The following is a 17,132-nucleotide window of genomic DNA, read 5'->3' on the forward strand; positions in this document are numbered from 1 at the left end:
CCGCTTTTTTAAACGTTCGTGTTAGCAAATAGCAACCGCAAAGCCCACGTCGCATCTTGTCTTACTAACATCGCGAACGCGTTTTTTAAACACCGAAAAGGAGACCCTACGTGGTGCTAGGCCAAGCAGACACCAACCCCACTTTCCGCACAGGTTGGCAGCTCTGAAGCGTCTCGTGTGACCAGCCAACCAATCAGCTGATCAGTGTTTACATTCCTCCTACGGTCCTATCAGAGCAGCAGATCAGTCTGGAGTTGCAGCCCACAAGAGAAACACCGAGATGGCGACACCAGGCAAAGGAGCACCACTCAGCCAAGGGCAAAAGAAATTCCTGCTGGAGCTGGTGTCGGAGAAGCCTGTCCTGCAGGATAAGTCTCACGGGATGGCGGTCACCCTTGAGAAGGTCAAGGCGTGGCAAGAGATTGCTGCAGCCTTCAGCCTGAATTACCCGGCCGATCCCAAGTCGGAGAAACAACTTAAGCGAGAATGGGAATACACGAAGATGAGGTAAGAATATATTGCATGGAGAGAGGTTGTGTAGGGTGAGGCTGTGGACTGATGGTGGTGAGGGCGTGGAGACTGATGGTGGTGAGGGCGTGGAGAGTGACTGTGGTGAGGGCGTGGAGAGTGACTGTGGTGAGGGTTGTGATTTGTAACCGTTTTTGTAATATGTATTATCTTATTCCTTTCATAGGGCAAAGAAGAACCACAGCCACCGTGTGCGGCACATGTTTGCAACTGGTGGAGGGAAAGCCATGCCTTCACCACCTAAAGAAGACCAGCTGATCATGTCAACCCTCTCGCGGGAGCTGGAACCTGCGACCCAGCAGTGTGACACCCTGGATCCAAACATTGTGGTCGTGGATGCCTCTGAAGTTGGTAAGTTCCAGTATTTATATATATAGTACTACCACGTTGTTTTGAAGTAATTTCCTTAATACATGGTGGATTTTAATATAAATGTAACTTGTAAGGTTCTGGAAATTCAGCACATTAATATAATTAGATAGATTTACTTCTGATTATAAATTTTATCTTTTGGTCTCGTCTCCATCGGCACTTCATGGAAGAGCAGAGTAATGGCAGCCAGAGGTTCCTTCGTTTGTGAAAACCATTCTACGTATTGTGGAATATGCTCATCAACAAGACGCCTCGGAATATGACATCTTTATCTGAATCGTGGTTTAGTTTATTCCTAAGGAATATGACTTAAGCACTTATAGTCCAGCCAAATTGTCGAGTCCGTTTGGGCTCTGCCACACAGTCCCAACACCTATCTCTTCCTCTCATATGTAAGGTAAAGGTAGCATATGATAGGAAAAAATAGGTGTTGGGACTGTGTGGCAGAGCAGAGGGGAGAAATGGACCCGCGGGAGCCTATGTCCAAACGGACTCGACAATTTGGTTGGACTAGAATTATAATTAATTAATATCCCTTGCCACTTTTCATATGATTCAATGTGACTCGTGCATTTTATCAATAGAGTAATATCATGATAGTTACCACAGTCCAGTCTCAAGTGTAACCTTCTTTTACTGCTTTTCTGAATCATAGTTAATATTATTACTGTACATCAGTGATCTTTATCTGATTTCCGCATGCACATCAAATATGGTCAAATAACTGTTTTGTTTGTATTGCCTGAGTTGGATTGATGCTTATCACAGCTTTGACCTAAACTCTGCACCCTTTCATGTTAAGTTCACATCAATAGCGGTGTGGCTGATCCACTATACATTGAGGACCTTCTCTTTCCCGTCAGGAGCTGTGGGGGTTAAGAGAGTGGTGTGCTTAGTCTTGTGGGGGGGTTGCCAAGTTATGTAGGTATTGATATCAATCTCCATTCCAGAATTCATTGGGGAAAGTGACGAGCCTGTAACTCAGGAGCCCGATAACGCTTCCGTGCCCGAGAGCTTGCAGACACCTGGAGCTGCAGCAGCTGTCCGCTACGCCCGTCGCAAGCATCCTCCAAAAAGGCGTCAGGCAGCCTATGCAAAAATTTGTTAAACCTGTGACGGCTTAAAAGAGGAGTCACTAAAAGCTATTCGGATAGTTTGCCAGGCTGCGGAAAGTGTTATAATGGCAGCAAACAGCATCAAGGATGCAGCAGACAGCGTCAAACATGCCGCCTGCTATTTACAAGAAAAATATTAAGAATAGGCGACAGATTTTTGTATTATGGTATTAGGTTTGCAATTAAAGAGGAACATATACAAAAATAATATTTATTTGTCAGATTCCTCCAGTAAGCAAGTATTTACACATAATAACACACACACACACAAACACACTATATATATATATATATATATATATATATATATATATATATATATATATATATATATATATATATATATATATATATATATATATATATATATATATATATATATATGTTTAATCTGGAAACTACAGCAATGGGGAGAAATGTGCTGAAAGATTATCGAGTGGATGAAGGATTACTTAACAGGAAGAGAAATGAGGACGGTAAATATATAAGATAAATCAAATTGGAGGCGAGGGACCAGCGAGACGGGAGAGCCACTGCTTGACCAGTTGGCCAAAGAGGTGCCCCCCTCGCAGAGTGAGTTATGGAAGGCTCACCTATCAGGCAAGTCAGCTGCACTACACACACACACACACACCTCAGTATTATATACAAGTTAGAACCACTGCTCAATAATCCTCCTACGCATTACCCGGCCGGTTGCTTCTTCTGGAAGAACATAGTCCTGTACTACTTCTACAGGTTCTGGCACATTTTCCAGAGCAGGCATTCCGCTGTTCACAGCAATATTATGCAGCACCGCTGCAGCAATAATTATTTTTTTTACTTGTCTCTAACGTTGTACTCAAGTGCCTTAGTACTGCAAATCGTCGTTTCCACACCCCAAAGCATCTTTCAGTTGTGGTGCGTGTGCGTACATGTGATGCATTATATATGTTTTCTTGTTCAGTTTGGGGATCCAGTGCCGGAGTCAACAAGTAAGACTTGCATGCGTACCCTGAATCTCCCAAAAGATAACCTGAGTAACCTTCATCTTCTAATTTCTGACAAAGCCTAGAATTATAAAAAATGCGGCTGTCATGGACACTTCCTGGCCAACTACTAATGACATTAGTGAAACGCATTTTTGCATCGCAAACTGCCATGACATTTAGGGCGAGGTAACCCAGGTGTGTGTGTGTGTGTGTTTATTAGGCTTACCTGGCAGCCCAGGGCCCGGGTCTTTTGCCGCACGATGTGCGTATCCAGGAAGCGCAGGAGGTTCAATATCCACTTGTCACGATCCGTATATTCCTTTACATTTGGTGTCCCTGCCCACTCTTCCCCCTGGTCAGCTTGCCGCACCTGGTCCTCATTGAACAGAACCAGGTCCGAAGTTCTTGACCTGCCGGAAAAAAGTGGAAAAACTAATTAGTTATCATATGATGATGGTATATAATAATATAATTCATTCATGTAATAATATAAATTAATTCCAACATTCCCTCTTCAGGCTAGCGAGCGATAGCGCGCTGAATTTTCTATAGAAAAAATAATACCAGCAAAGCCGGAAACATTTCCTTGCCAAACATCAGACACCAAACACATGAAACATTTCGTACACATGAGGCACACCAAACACATGAAACATTTCGTACACATGAGGCACACCAAACACATGAAACATTTCGTACACATGAGGCACACCAAACACATGAAACATTTCGTACACATGAGGCACACCAAACACATGAAACATTTCGTACACATGAGGCACACCAAACACATGAAACATTTCGTACACATGAGACACTCCAAACACATGAAACATTTCGTACACATGAGGCACACCAAACACATGAAACATTTCGTACACATGAGACACTCCAATGCCCTATTTGACATAATGAATTCTCGGAGTTTGTCTACATATGGCTGGAAACGCCCTCTTCAAATTGAAAATAACAAAGATGTCATGGACTTCCTGAAAAGCATTGAACAATATTTCTTGTCCTTAATATTGCCGCCTGATAAAGTGCCCATCCTCGAATGCAAAAGGAAAGCAGGATTCATTGGATTTCTTATGTGCTGTCAAAGTCTTAAGTGCTAAATGATTCTTCCCCCGAAACCAGTTTTGAAGTTCTTGTTAACATACAAAGCGAGTCAGGATCATATGGAGCTGCTATTCAGCATGTAAGGAATGCTGCAGAGCTTTATGTAGAAGATTTCCATGCACTGATTGCTGTAAAAAACAAAGGAAACTTATCCTTTCCCTCAAAAGATGTATATACCATATGTGTTTTATGTGAAAAGATATTTAGGGAAAAGGTTTTGCAAAGTGGTAAGTCAAACCAATACATAAAACTGGCCAACTAAGCTCGTCTAGCTATAGTTATACGCGCAGTATCGGAGCTGCAAAACAAAACTGTATTTTTAACTTTGAAGAGCCAGAGAAAATGCTTCAAAAACTGTCAAAAGTAGGAACACTATGAACAAGTTAGTGCTGTTCAATGGCATATAAACATGTATGTAGTATGTATGTATGTATGTGTGTGTTTGTATGTATCTATGTAATTTGTATGTATAAATATTTCTATAGAATTGGTGATGTAATAAGCTTGTAAAATTTCGAAGTTGTTATATTTATCCTTTAAGTTTAAGAAAAATATCTTAGTATAATGAAAGGTATTTATGAAATATATACCGCATCAATAAATGAACGGTAATCAAAAACACAACCATCATAATGGATGAGACGGGGTCTGGAGGTAGTGGCCGTCAGGGACCCTGGTGGCCGTGAGCCATGGCCGTAAGTCCTCACCTGGGCCGGGTATCCCCCATCTTCTGGACGTAAATTTGACAGTTCGTCGGGCTTCACCTCAATGAATGGGATTAGTGGGCCGTGTCGACTCCACCAATTCTACCTCCATGCCGGGAATACGTCTCGAAAATATAGTGTGAAAATATAGTGCGAACGGGGCTTTAAGCCCCGTTCACACTGTGCCGACTCTGGGCCACGACTACCCACGACTCTAGGGTACACGAGGTCTTGGGTGATGATGTAAAAGTGTCGGGCATGTCTTGAAAGAGGTCTTGAGAAAGTTGCGCTGACGTCGTGACGGGAGTCTGGAGTCGTGAGGGTTAGCACGACATGCTGGCAACTAGTTGGCCGAATGTCCCAGACAGTCGGCAAGACACCAAGACCCCAATAAAACCTCCCCCACCTTCTTGGAGCGTGGGAAACAACTTGTCAAATAGAAAAGTTGCTGGGTTGTCGTGGCCCAGAGTCGGCACAGTGTGAACGGGGCTTTAGAATTGTGTATAAAGCTTGCTTATCAACCTTTCTAACTTAATTACCTAAAATATGTAGATATTATCTTCTTTAGGAAAATTTTCTGTCAGGTGGCATTGTTTCTTTTTACAGTAGCTTATTAATTCTATGAAAAAATCGGCATGGAAGAAAATATTGGTGAAATGGTGAGGTAGGGGTGGGGGGGGTCCGAAACGGCATAACTTCCTTGCCCAACCTGGAGGCTACACTATTATTATGTCCGAGTGTACATGGCAACTTTACATCCTTCATCACCATTTTAACAGAGATGTCTTTGGCTTCAAGCTTAAGAAAATGCATTAAAGAGTAGTTTTCAACTACTCTTTTATGGACTATTGCTACTCACACACTGTTGTTAATAATAAGGCAACAATATATTGATTTCATATATTTCTTACATAGAAACTGTTTATGACGTCATTGTCCAAGCCCTTAATTCCTGCGTCATGACTGGCTCGGTCTGGCTGACACATCAGCCCCTGCCCCTGTCTGCACCCCAGGAGGTGTGACCTAAAACTCTAAGGAGGGACATGGATGGTGCTTCCAAGTAAGGCGGCTGTCAAATATGAGGCCCAGATATCGCGTTGCCTCCACACAAGAAATCCGTCGGGCGCCAAGATATAGTAGATCTGGGTCAGGATGGACACCACGAAGGCGACAAAAATGCATAACGACGGTCTTTGAGGCGGAGAAACGCAAGCCGTGTGTAGTGGCCCAGTTCGAAATCCTATTAATGGCCAACTGAAGTTTACGTTCAGTCAGCGACATCCTTGCCCCTGAAAAGGAGTTACACAAGTTATCAACATAAGGGGAACTATGGACACCATCAGGAAGGACACCGGTAACACCATTTATCGCTACTGTGAAAAGTGTAACACTTAGGATACTTCAATGAGGCACGCCATCTTCCTTTGGTTGAGACTCCGAGAGTACATTCCCTATACGAACCCATAAAAGTCATCGAGATAGAAACTGTTGAATAAAAATGGGCAGGCGGCCGCGAAGACCAAACTCAAACAAACGAAGTAAGATGCCATGACACCAAACAGTGTCGTATGCCTTCTCTAAATCGAAGAATACTGTCACTTGGTGATGCCTATTTGCGAACGCTTGGCATACGGAGGACTCCAAAGACAAAAGGGCATCCGATGTTGATCGTGCAGATGCAAGACGTCAGAGATATGGAACGATAGTTAATGGGCTGGGGGCTGTCCTTTCAAGGTTTAGCGATGGGAAGGACGATGACAACACCCCAAGATGAGGGGAAATCACCGGAGATCCAAATCAAATTAAAAAGTTCGAGTAAAAATGTAAAAGCCTCATCAGTCATGTGGCGCAAGAAGGAATATGGGATATCATCCAGGCGTGGGGACGAATCATGGCATTGGAATAAGGCCATCGCAACTCAGAAGGGGAAAAAGGGGATTTTATAAGACTAAGGAAGCAAAGTTTACCCTCACAGATTCAATATGACGCCGATGTTGTGCTCTAGGTGCAGTAGGATCCTTTCTAGAAACACTAGCGAAGTGTTGTGCAAACACGTCGGCCACTATTTGAGGATCCGCAACCTTCTTCTCCCCAGCATGGGATAGGACTGGAGGAGGGGGTGCTGAAAACTTCCCTGATCTTACGAACTCAGATTAAAAACTTCAGGGAGGGAAGTGCGAATAGTGATGGAGGAGACATAAGTCTTCCAAGAATCTCGCTGAGCCTGCTTGAAAGTGCGGCGCGCGCGAGCACGCGCTTGTCTAAAGGGCTCCAAGCAGTGATTGTCTCGACGATGTCGTTGGAGACGAGAAAATGCAGCACGCTTTTGCCAGATAGCAGCAATACAATCCGCATTCCACCGGGGAACGGGACGCTTAGGAAAACAGCCAGAGGTCCTAGGAACAGATTGAAGGGCAGCAGAGTGCAGTATGTCAGTGAAGTAGTTTGCAGCAGCTTCTGAGTTCCCAATCTCAGCCACTGAAAGCGCGGGGGTGCCGATTTCTTTGAAGAGCTTCCAGTCCGCCTTATCTAAACGCCACCAGGGAGGACGGGACTGAGGTTCAGAGTCGGTAGGCTCAATTAAAATTCGGAAGTGGTCACTACCATGTAGGTCCGGTGGAACTTTTCAATTAAAATCGAGGAGAGAGAGAGAGAGAGAGAGAGAGAGAGAGAGAGAGAGAGAGAGAGAGAGAGAGAGAGAGAGAGAGAGAGAGAGAGAGAGAGAGATCAATGGCCGTAAAGTGCCAGTTGGGCTATGGAAGTGTGTCACGTCTCCTGAGTTTAAAATTCCCAGCCCCGCATCGTCAATAAAAGAGGCTATTAAATCACCACGGTGGTTAAAAAAGTCATCCCACAAATAATGCCTACCATTAAAATCACCTAACACAAGGAAATGACTAGATAAGTGAGTTAAAAGGTTGTCGAGATGATTTATATTGATAGGATCATTGGGTGGCAGATAGAGGCTGCACAGTGAATAATATCTATTAATAAAAGTCTGTATAGCCACAGCCTGCAGCGGAGTGTTAAGCTGCAGGTGAATATAGGGAATGTCTGACCGTATAAAAATAGCAGTGCTACCACGGTGGCCTTGGTTGGGAATCGGGGTCGAATAAAATGCGCGATATCCAAAAGGGCTAAAATGATTAAGGTCTCCGAGCAATGTCTCTTGGAGACAAATGCCAACCGGAGAAAACCTAGAGATTAAGACACGGAGTTCCTCCCAGCAGGAGCGTAAACCTCTACAACTCCATTCTTGAGGGAATCCCAGAGAGGGACATCCTTCTGAGAGTCGGACCAGGTACTTTTATAAGACGATTTTACTGGGCTCTGGAGACGTTACCAAAGAAGCTGTTCTCCGAACCGAAAAACAGGGTCGAGGTACCTCAGCCTTCGGACGGGAATGAACTTGGGCCTTTGTTATGACTGTTTTTGTGATAGTCTGGCTACCAGAATCAGGTTTCAAGTCAGTGTTAAGTTTATCACACGAACGTTCATGGTCGACTGAAACTTCAGACTCTTGAGACATCTGAGTAGTAACAAATGTACGGGAGTGGGGGTAGCCTCAGCGGGGGGGACTGGAAGTGGGGGTTGGGGGGGTCAGCGGGGAGGCTACGGAAGAGGGGGTATCTGGACCCCCCCCAACCCCCCCCTCCCATCTCTTTTACCTTTTCACCCCCCCCACCCACCCCCCCCACCCCCACCCCTCTCGGGCTAGCGTACGGAAGCGGGAGGGTGACGGGAGTAGGGGTGCCCAGCAGGGAGGGGGGGGGGGGTGACGGGAGTAGGGGTGCCCAGCAGGGAGGGGGGAGGGTGACGGGAGAGGGGGTACTTGAAGAGTTAAGATAAGATCTTGGGCTCGAATGACCACGAGATTATAATCACGGAAAAGGTTAAAGACATTAGGTTAATGACCAGGCTCGAATATGAATTTACTCTCTAATGCAAGTCCGAAAATAAAATAAAAAATCGCCATTGAACGTAAGACTCGATAAATTATTTAAGTTTTTGCTAGGCGTATTGTATCATTATCTTCTTATTTCTCATTTCTCAACTTGTTTCTTCTTATTTCTTTCCTCAACTTATATATTTTTTTACTCCGATTATTTGGTGCCATCTAACCCTAAACACTGCAGCACCAAGTCTTTTTTTTCTGATTTTGCATTAATTAATGTCTTATATCTCATTTCTTAACTTCTTTCTTCTTATTTCTTTTCTCAACTTGCATTTCTTTATATTTTCTGCCTTCTCTTCAGTGTCATATGACCTTAGACGTTACCGCATCGAGTTTACCTTTTTCCGTGAAAAAGGGATCATGTGTGTGTAAGTAAGTAAGTAAGTAAGTAATGTTTATTGCCATAATATACACACATTGATATATACATATATATATATATATATATATATATATATATATATATATATATATATATATATATATATATATATATATATATATATATATATATATATATATATATATATATATATATATATTTATATATATATATATATATATATATATATATATATATATATATATATATATATATATATATATATATATATAATTCTGGCAACGAATCTAGCCTGTCAAGCCGAAGCTTCCCGACAGACTGTATATTTATTTCATTGTACTATTATTATCTTTCTAAAGGTTGCAGATAGCTCCCAACCATAAAGCTAAATACAAATATACAATAAATAACAACATTAACTATAATACCAGATGAAGTTATAATAGTTATATCTAAAATGTTAACTATAATAACAACTACAACAGCATCAACAATAATAATAATAATAACAATAATAATAATAATAATAATAATAATAATAACAATAATAATAATAATAATAATAATAATAATAATAACAATAATAAAAATAATATGGACAATAGTACTATGCAATTCACTGATTAGATTTAATAATGTAAATTTGTGTTCATGTTACAGGAATAAATTATAATTTTAACCGTGATTGTTTTGGATTGCAAATAAGTGTGTTTTACTGACTTTTTAAATAGAGAGAAATTATTACTATTAAGGAGATTTTTTATTTCTACTGGCAAAGAATTCCAAACTTGAGGTCCTGAGCATAAAATACTATTTCTGAAAAGAACTGTCCTGAACTGTGGAATTGTTCCTGCGCGTATTATGCACTGTATTAATAACTTGAAAAGGATGAGTTCCATGCATCAGTGCGAGGTTTTTATAAATAAATAATAGTAGAAAATAACAATGAATGTTTTTAAAATTAAGAAATCTATGTGTGGAAAATACGTTATGTGTGGAATCAAACTTGTTCATGTAAAACATACACCTAAATATCTTATTTTGAGAAACCTGAAGATTTTTAAGAAAGGAAGGCCACGTACACGCCCACACAGATACACAATAAATGAGATGCGGGTAACAAAGTGTATAATAAATACTGATAAGTGCTTCTTGTGTAAGGCTATTTCTTATTCGATACAGTATGCCACATATCCTAGATAGTTTATTTGCAACAGAATTAATTTGGTATTTCCAATTGATATTTTGATCTATGAAAACGCCCAAAAACTTAGTATAAGAAACTCGTTCAAGTACTTTTACTTCAAGTGTTATAGGTGGCATGTTAGTAGTGACTGATCGGTTTTGAAAGATAATGTATTTTGTTTTAGTGATATTTAACCTTAACTTATTATGTTTAAGCCACATATTAATTGAATTGAGCTCATTATTAATGTTTATATGCAAACTATTTATATTTTATCATCTAATAGTAAATTAGTGTCGTCAGCATAAATGGTATACTTAAATTTATTACTAGCATTGACAATATCATTAATATAGATGAGAAAAGTATAGGTCCTAGGATAGATCCTTGCGGTACACCCATTTTGATAGGCTTGAAAGAAGAATATTTAGAATTACAGTAAACAGCTTGAAATCGATTTGTTAAATAATTTTTGAATAATTCTAAAGGAACTCCCCGAATCCCAAAATTACTAAGTTTACTTAATAGAATTTTATGACATAGCGAATCAAAAGCCTTAGAAAGATCTAAAAAAATTCCAACTAAATAATGTTTCTTTTCCAGATATTTATACACATTATTGGTAAACTGAAATATGGCCGACTCAGTAGAGCGCCCTGGTCTAAAACCATGCTGACAATTCGAAAATAAATTATTTTTCTCAATGAAATTTACAAGACGAGTGCATATCACTTTTCAAAGACTTTACTGAACACAGGAAGAACTGATATAGGTCTGTAGTTATTGACATCATCTCTATTATCTGACTTAAACAATGGAATAATTTTAGCTTTCTTAAGTTCGTCCGGAAAAACTCCTTTCTTTAATGTGAGGTTAACTATGTGTGTTAATGGCAAGGAAATTATGCTGGCAGTTTGTCTTACGACCAAGGGAGAAATTTCATCAAAACCAGATGATGTACCTTTTAATGTCTTAAGAAAGTTTTCAATTTCTATCTGTGTAGCTGGTGATAAGTATACCGAGTAATTAGGTGAGTTGTGTAAATATGTCATATATTCATCCCCTACTATATCATGATCTAGCCCCAGCCTTCAAAAATGGTCATTAAATGTTTCAGAAATGTCAGTACAATGTGGCTTTAATTCAATAACTGTATGTTTAGCACCTGTGCATCTACCAAGAATAGTATTAATGGATCTCCAGTGTTGTTTTGGATTACCTTGGCTATTAAGTAACTGCTCTTGGTTATACTTCTTCTTGGCTAATTTTAAAAGTGACGTTAATTTATTTCTATATATTCTATAAGGCTCCTTAAACGTTAAAGGCCATTTATGAGCTAGTTTTTCAAGTCGATGTTTTCTCTAATACTATTCTTAAGAGCTAGAGTAATGTGTGGACTACGTTCCTTTTTAAAACTAAATTTAATTTTCTTTCCGGAAAACACTTATCAAAACATGTTTTAAATTTACTGTAAAATAAGTTGTAGGCCTCATTAGCACATATACAATTTAATGTGTCACTCCAATTAGTTTGTGAGAGACTATTACTAAATTTTTCAAGAGAGTCCTGATTAAATATTCTTTTAGTTACGTAAGTGGGAGAAGGATGACGATATTTATCACATTTAAATACAGAGATTACTGGGTAGTGGTCACTGATATCTGTCTTTAATATATAATTGGCAGTATTACTTTCAATCTGAGATGACCAAACATGATCAATTAACGTGGATGAAGTTGAAGTTACTCGAGTAGGCAAGGTAGTTAGAGGAAATAAAGAATAGCTGTACATTATATTAATTAAATCCTGCACATTGTCATTATTACATTGTAACAAATCTATGTTTAAGTCTCCAAGCACAAAAACCTCCTTGTAATTTTTATCTTTAATTAGGGATAAGATTTCATTAAGTGAATTGTGAAAATTATTTATACTGCTTTGAGGTGGTCTGTAAATACAAAGAAATAAATAGGTATTAGCATTACATATTGCTTCGATTCCCAAACATTCCATAAAAGGTTCCAATTTAGAAAATTCATTGATCACAGAAGATTTGTACTTACTAGAGATATAAATGGCCACTCCCCCACCAAACCTGTTTCTGTTATTAGTGAACATTTCATATTCCGGTAGTCTGTACAGTGGAGAAATATCTACATCTAAGCGGGTTTCTGTTAATCCTATGACATCAAATTTAGTTTGGCACGAAAGGACAGTGTCTACAAAGTATTGGAAATTCGATGAGATGGATCTAATATTCAGTGTTAATAAATATAATTCACTATTATTAGTAGAAAAAGGAAAGCTATCCAGATAAATATATTCAGATTTAGAAAAATTTAAATTTCTTGCTCTTAAATAAAACTGAGTTACATCAAGATCGTTATTATAATTTCTATCTTCTACACTAAGTGGATGAAAAGCATGTAGGTCTTGATTTTGTGTATTATTGACATTAAAACAATGCAACAAATCTTCATTGTTAATAGAGGCAAAAGGGAAAATATAATCTATTGGTGGAGGCATATTATCGTTAGTAGTAGTAGTGGAAGTAGTAGTAGTAGTAGTAGTAGTAGTAGTAGTAGTAGTAGTAGTAGTAGTAGTAGTAGTAGTAGTAGCAATAGTAGTAGTAGTAGTAGTAGTAGTAGTGGTGGTGGTATATTGAAGCGGTTATAGTGATAGTAGTAGTAATAGTAGTAGTAGTAGTAGTAGTAGTAGAAATAGTAGTAGTAGTAGTAATAGTGGTAATAGTTGTAGTTGCTGTAGTAGTAGCAGGAGAAGAGGTATAGAAGTAGTAGTAGTAGTAGTAGTAGTAGTAGTAGTAGTAGTAGTAGTAGTATTTGTTGTTGTTGTAACCATAAAAATAGTAGTAGTAGTAGTAGTAGTAGTAGTAGTAGTAGTAGTAGTAGTAGTGGTGGTAGACGTAATAGCAGTAGTAGCAGTAGTAGTAGTAGTAGTAGTAGTAGTAGTAGTAGTGGTAGTAATAGCAGATAGTAGTAGTAATAGTAGTTAGTAGTAGTAGTAGTAGTAGATGTAGTAGTAGTAGTAGTAGAATCATTGATTGGAATTGGAATTGTGAGTTATTATGTACTAAATTACTTTACGTTGTGAATCTATTTCTTGGTGCCGCTTCGCAGGAATTTCTTGATTTCCTTGCGTTGGGGGGACGAAGCAGCAGGTGGGGCCGAGGACAGCCGCGAGCCACCAGGTCGGTGCACGGGGAGGGGAGAGCGAGTGTTGTCCACACCACCCCACGCCCCAGCCGCCTCGACACGGACGACACCACCATCACCATCAGCATCACCAGCACCATCAGGAGCGCCAGCAGCACCAACAGCACCAGCAGCAGCGTCAGCACCATCAGCAGCATCACCAGCACCAGCAACGGCAGTCACTGGCACCTGGCCGCCACGCAAGCCCCAGCCTCCAGCTTCAGCCGCGCGCCCGGCCCGCACGTCCAGTCCAGTAGCACTTCCAAACGTCTTGTCCCGAATGATCAGTTTGGTGTGTCAGAAGAAAGCTACTTTTCCTTCAGCCCTTGCCTGCTTGAGCAAGGGCATCTGAGCATTCTTGATTGCTAGAGAAGCTGCAGACAAATCTTCATTCAGGTATATGTTAGTACCCTTCAGGTGTCTTCCTCGTCTGATTGCTGCGTCTCGATCCCCATAACGAGCGAAGCGCGCCACAACGGGGCGGGGCCTGGCATCTCGGCGTTGACCAACCCTGTGCGCGCGCTCCAATATAATTCCTGGTATCTGCAGTTTTGATTCCAGGAGAGATGTCACAGCCGCTGCAGTTTGCTCCCAGGTTTCATCTCCTCTCTCCTCCAGTCCACTAATTCTCAAGTTCTTCCTGCGGCTGTAGTCTTCTTGATAAGTGACTTTTTCTTCTAGTTCTTTAATTTTAAGATGAGATGATTGAAGTTGCTGGTTAAGTGTGTCTATTTTGCTTCTGTCTTCCTTTTTCTCCTTTTCGTGTTCTTTGGCATTAGATTTAAGGTCGTCGACTTCCCTCTGAGTAGATTCCAGGCTAGTTGTTAGTTCTGCCACTTTCTTATCCAACTTGGTGTGTGTGTGTGTGTGTGTGTGTGTGTGTGTGTGTTCCATTCCCCTCTGATTCTTGAGAAATCTGCAGCTCGCTCGAAATTTTGTGGGCCAACTTTTTTAGCCGAATATATGCTCCGAAGCGGAATTTAGTGACGATTCTTATGGTATCTTCAAATTCCTCATACGTCTATTAGTTCACGAGTTACACCGATAAAACTGTTTTTTTTTTCTCTCGTCAGAGTAGCCTAACAAATAAAAATCACTCAAAGCTCCTCATCTACGTTCCTTAGAAAGATTGCCATATGTTTCTATTAAGAAACTTATCCCAACAACTGCAAATTTGACGCACTTTCATCGAAAACTTAATTTTTAATCATTTTTTATTTACTTTTATGGCGCTTTTCGCGTCATCGTCCGCCAGAACCTTTTACCCTTGATGACATGAAATGCGTCATCGTGCGCGAGAGGGTTAAATAAGTCAGATTTATCTCAAATTCACTGTCTGGGCAGACAAATATTCGGAAAAGAGAAGGCAAACCAGTTTGTAGATATATATAAATATGCTGTATATTCACGTCTTTATGGATATCTTCTTGTTGATTTGGGTATAAATACTCCTGAATCCCTACAGTTTCGCTCAGGTCTCGCTTCCTTCATACCTTTCTCCTCCTCTCTCTCTCCTCCCCCCTCCCTCCCTCCCTCCCCTTCCCTTTCCTTCCCTCGTGTTATTAAATGCGTCAGATTTATCTCAAATTCACTGTCTGGGCAGACAAATATTCGGAAAAGAGAAGGCAAACCAGTTTCTCTCTCTCTCTCTCTCTCTCTCTCTCTCTCTCTCTCTCTCTCTCTCTCTCTATATATATATGCTGTATATTCACGTCCTTATGGATATCTTCTTGTTGATTTGGGTATAAATACTCCTGAATCCCTACAGTTTCGCTCAAACATTGTTGGAGAGCCTCCCAGGTGAACGCGTATTCCAATGGTGAACACCAGGAAAAAGGAACTCTTACACGTTCTATACTCCCAACATAACGAACCCTATGATTTAAGCTCTCAGCTACTTCTGATCTTACTCTCTAACGCCTTTGCAGCTGCTTTCTTAAACCCTCGAGGCCCGCCTTCCTGAAGTCAGGTATTAAGTGTTGTTTCTGCTGACTCTATCGTCCCATTTAATATTAAATTTAATTTCTTTATGATCACTGTTGCCTAATGAACCCCAAACCTCAATGTTGCTTATTATGTCCTCTTTATTAGTTAACAACAAATCCAAAATATACTCAGCCACCGCCTCACCATAGAAGCTTTAGGCTTACAGGATATATATGTTGTGTCAGCTTTGCCTTGAGCTTGTTAGTGAATAAGTTCATAAAATAACCAGGCTAGAATTCCGAGCGTGAATTTGTGATCTTAGCTTCAAGTAATAAATTAAGCTAATGTTTACGTAAGACTGATAAACTTAGCATGTATTATTGACAACTAAAGTATTACGTTTCCAAAATGAATACTGACTCCAGTCATACTTATTGATCATAAAGTCATTATGGTATGACAACTTCAGCACTGCTATGGAGTTATCATCTTGAAGTTTTTTTGTTAAGAAAAGTAATCATTAACGCATTCACAATTACTTTGATGAAGAGGCGATGGCTGCATGGTCAGCAAGAGGGAGTGGTAAGCCTGAAGATCTAGGTTCGAGTCCCACCGAAGGACGTTGACAATATTGAACAATCGCCGATTTGCGGAAGATTGCCCACATGCGCTCCAGATCTTTAGTCAACCCTAATTATAGCGACTTCGTTCGTTCAAGTGGAGCACCGGGGGGCAGCATGACCAAGCAAGAATCATATAACATGACAGCCACTATAAATAAAATTCGCCTGCGCCACTAGCGAGCTGGGGTCGCCAAGAGGACCTTCAACAGAGCCTATCGGCGCAATACACGACACCTGAATTTCTATTCGAATTCATAGGTTTTCATTGTATTGGTATTCGGATTCGGAGATATCTGAGGTACTCGTATTCGAATACTTGACTTTTGTATTCACTCCATTCCAGAAATTTCTGTGATAATAACTGTTTGGTCTCTCCTGCTGTTCGGCACTTGCTGGTCGAGTGCTGCAGACTGGGGTACCTGTGGGGGTGGTTCTGTGCCTCTCCCGGTGCCGGTGTGGCGTTGGGAGGTTCTCTCCCTCCCTGATGCCGGGGAGAAGTTGGCCTCCCCGGGAGATGATGTCATCGGCAACTTGCAGGAGGTTGGTGTCTTGCATCTCTTGAGGGCCCGTTGCTCACGGGTGTTACTTTTATATTATTTTATAATTTTTATTATGCACCATAACTTAAAACAAAATCACATATGTGGTGCCAAATGCCCACTGTGTTGCGGGGACATATGTTGATACAGTAATCAATAAATCAATGAACTTCATTGAAAATTAGTGATTCCTTAGGTAAGCAAATAATGCACGGACATTTAAATCGGTACTGCAACTAAAAAAAAAAAATTCATAAGAACATAAGAACATAAGAACGCAGGAGTCTGCAAGAGGCCGGTAGGCCTGTGCGAGGCAGCTCCTTTGACCCTAAGCTCCCGTGTATCTAACCCCACCTAATATCGCTGTCCATGAATTTATCTAGTCTATTTTTGAATGTGACAATTGTATTGGCACTCACCACATGTCTCACTTGAATGCAACCAGTTCTTCACCAATTGCTTTCCCTTCCAGATTGTAGTCATATAGTAGGGCCTTGTTCGCACCTGTGTTGAGTATGCATGTCATTACCCTGGGGAGG

At 40.5% G+C, this 17,132-nt stretch overlaps 1 protein-coding gene across 1 annotated transcript; it reads left to right on the top strand.

Moving 5' to 3' along the window:
- The first annotated feature begins 341 nt into the window (after positions 1-341).
- On the top strand, positions 342-909 carry LOC126989229 (uncharacterized). Its single transcript, XM_050847863.1, has 2 exons — positions 342-507; positions 695-909. The coding sequence occupies exons 1-2, from the start codon at positions 383-385 to the stop codon at positions 903-905; spliced, it is 336 nt and encodes a 111-aa protein (XP_050703820.1). The 5' UTR covers positions 342-382; the 3' UTR covers positions 906-909.
- The last annotated feature ends 16,223 nt before the right edge of the window (positions 910-17,132 follow it).

This window comes from Eriocheir sinensis, unplaced genomic scaffold, assembly GCF_024679095.1.
Source record: "Eriocheir sinensis breed Jianghai 21 unplaced genomic scaffold, ASM2467909v1 Scaffold1102, whole genome shotgun sequence".
NCBI lineage: Eukaryota > Metazoa > Arthropoda > Malacostraca > Decapoda > Varunidae > Eriocheir > Eriocheir sinensis.

Coding starts and splice junctions, on each gene's coding strand:
- LOC126989229 (XM_050847863.1), top strand. CDS start 383: ATGGCGGTCACCCTTGAGAAGGTCAAGGCGTGGCAAGAGATTGCTGCA. Junction 508..694: donor TGGGAATACACGAAGATGAG/GTAAGAATATAT, acceptor TTCCTTTCATAG/GGCAAAGAAGAACCACAGCC.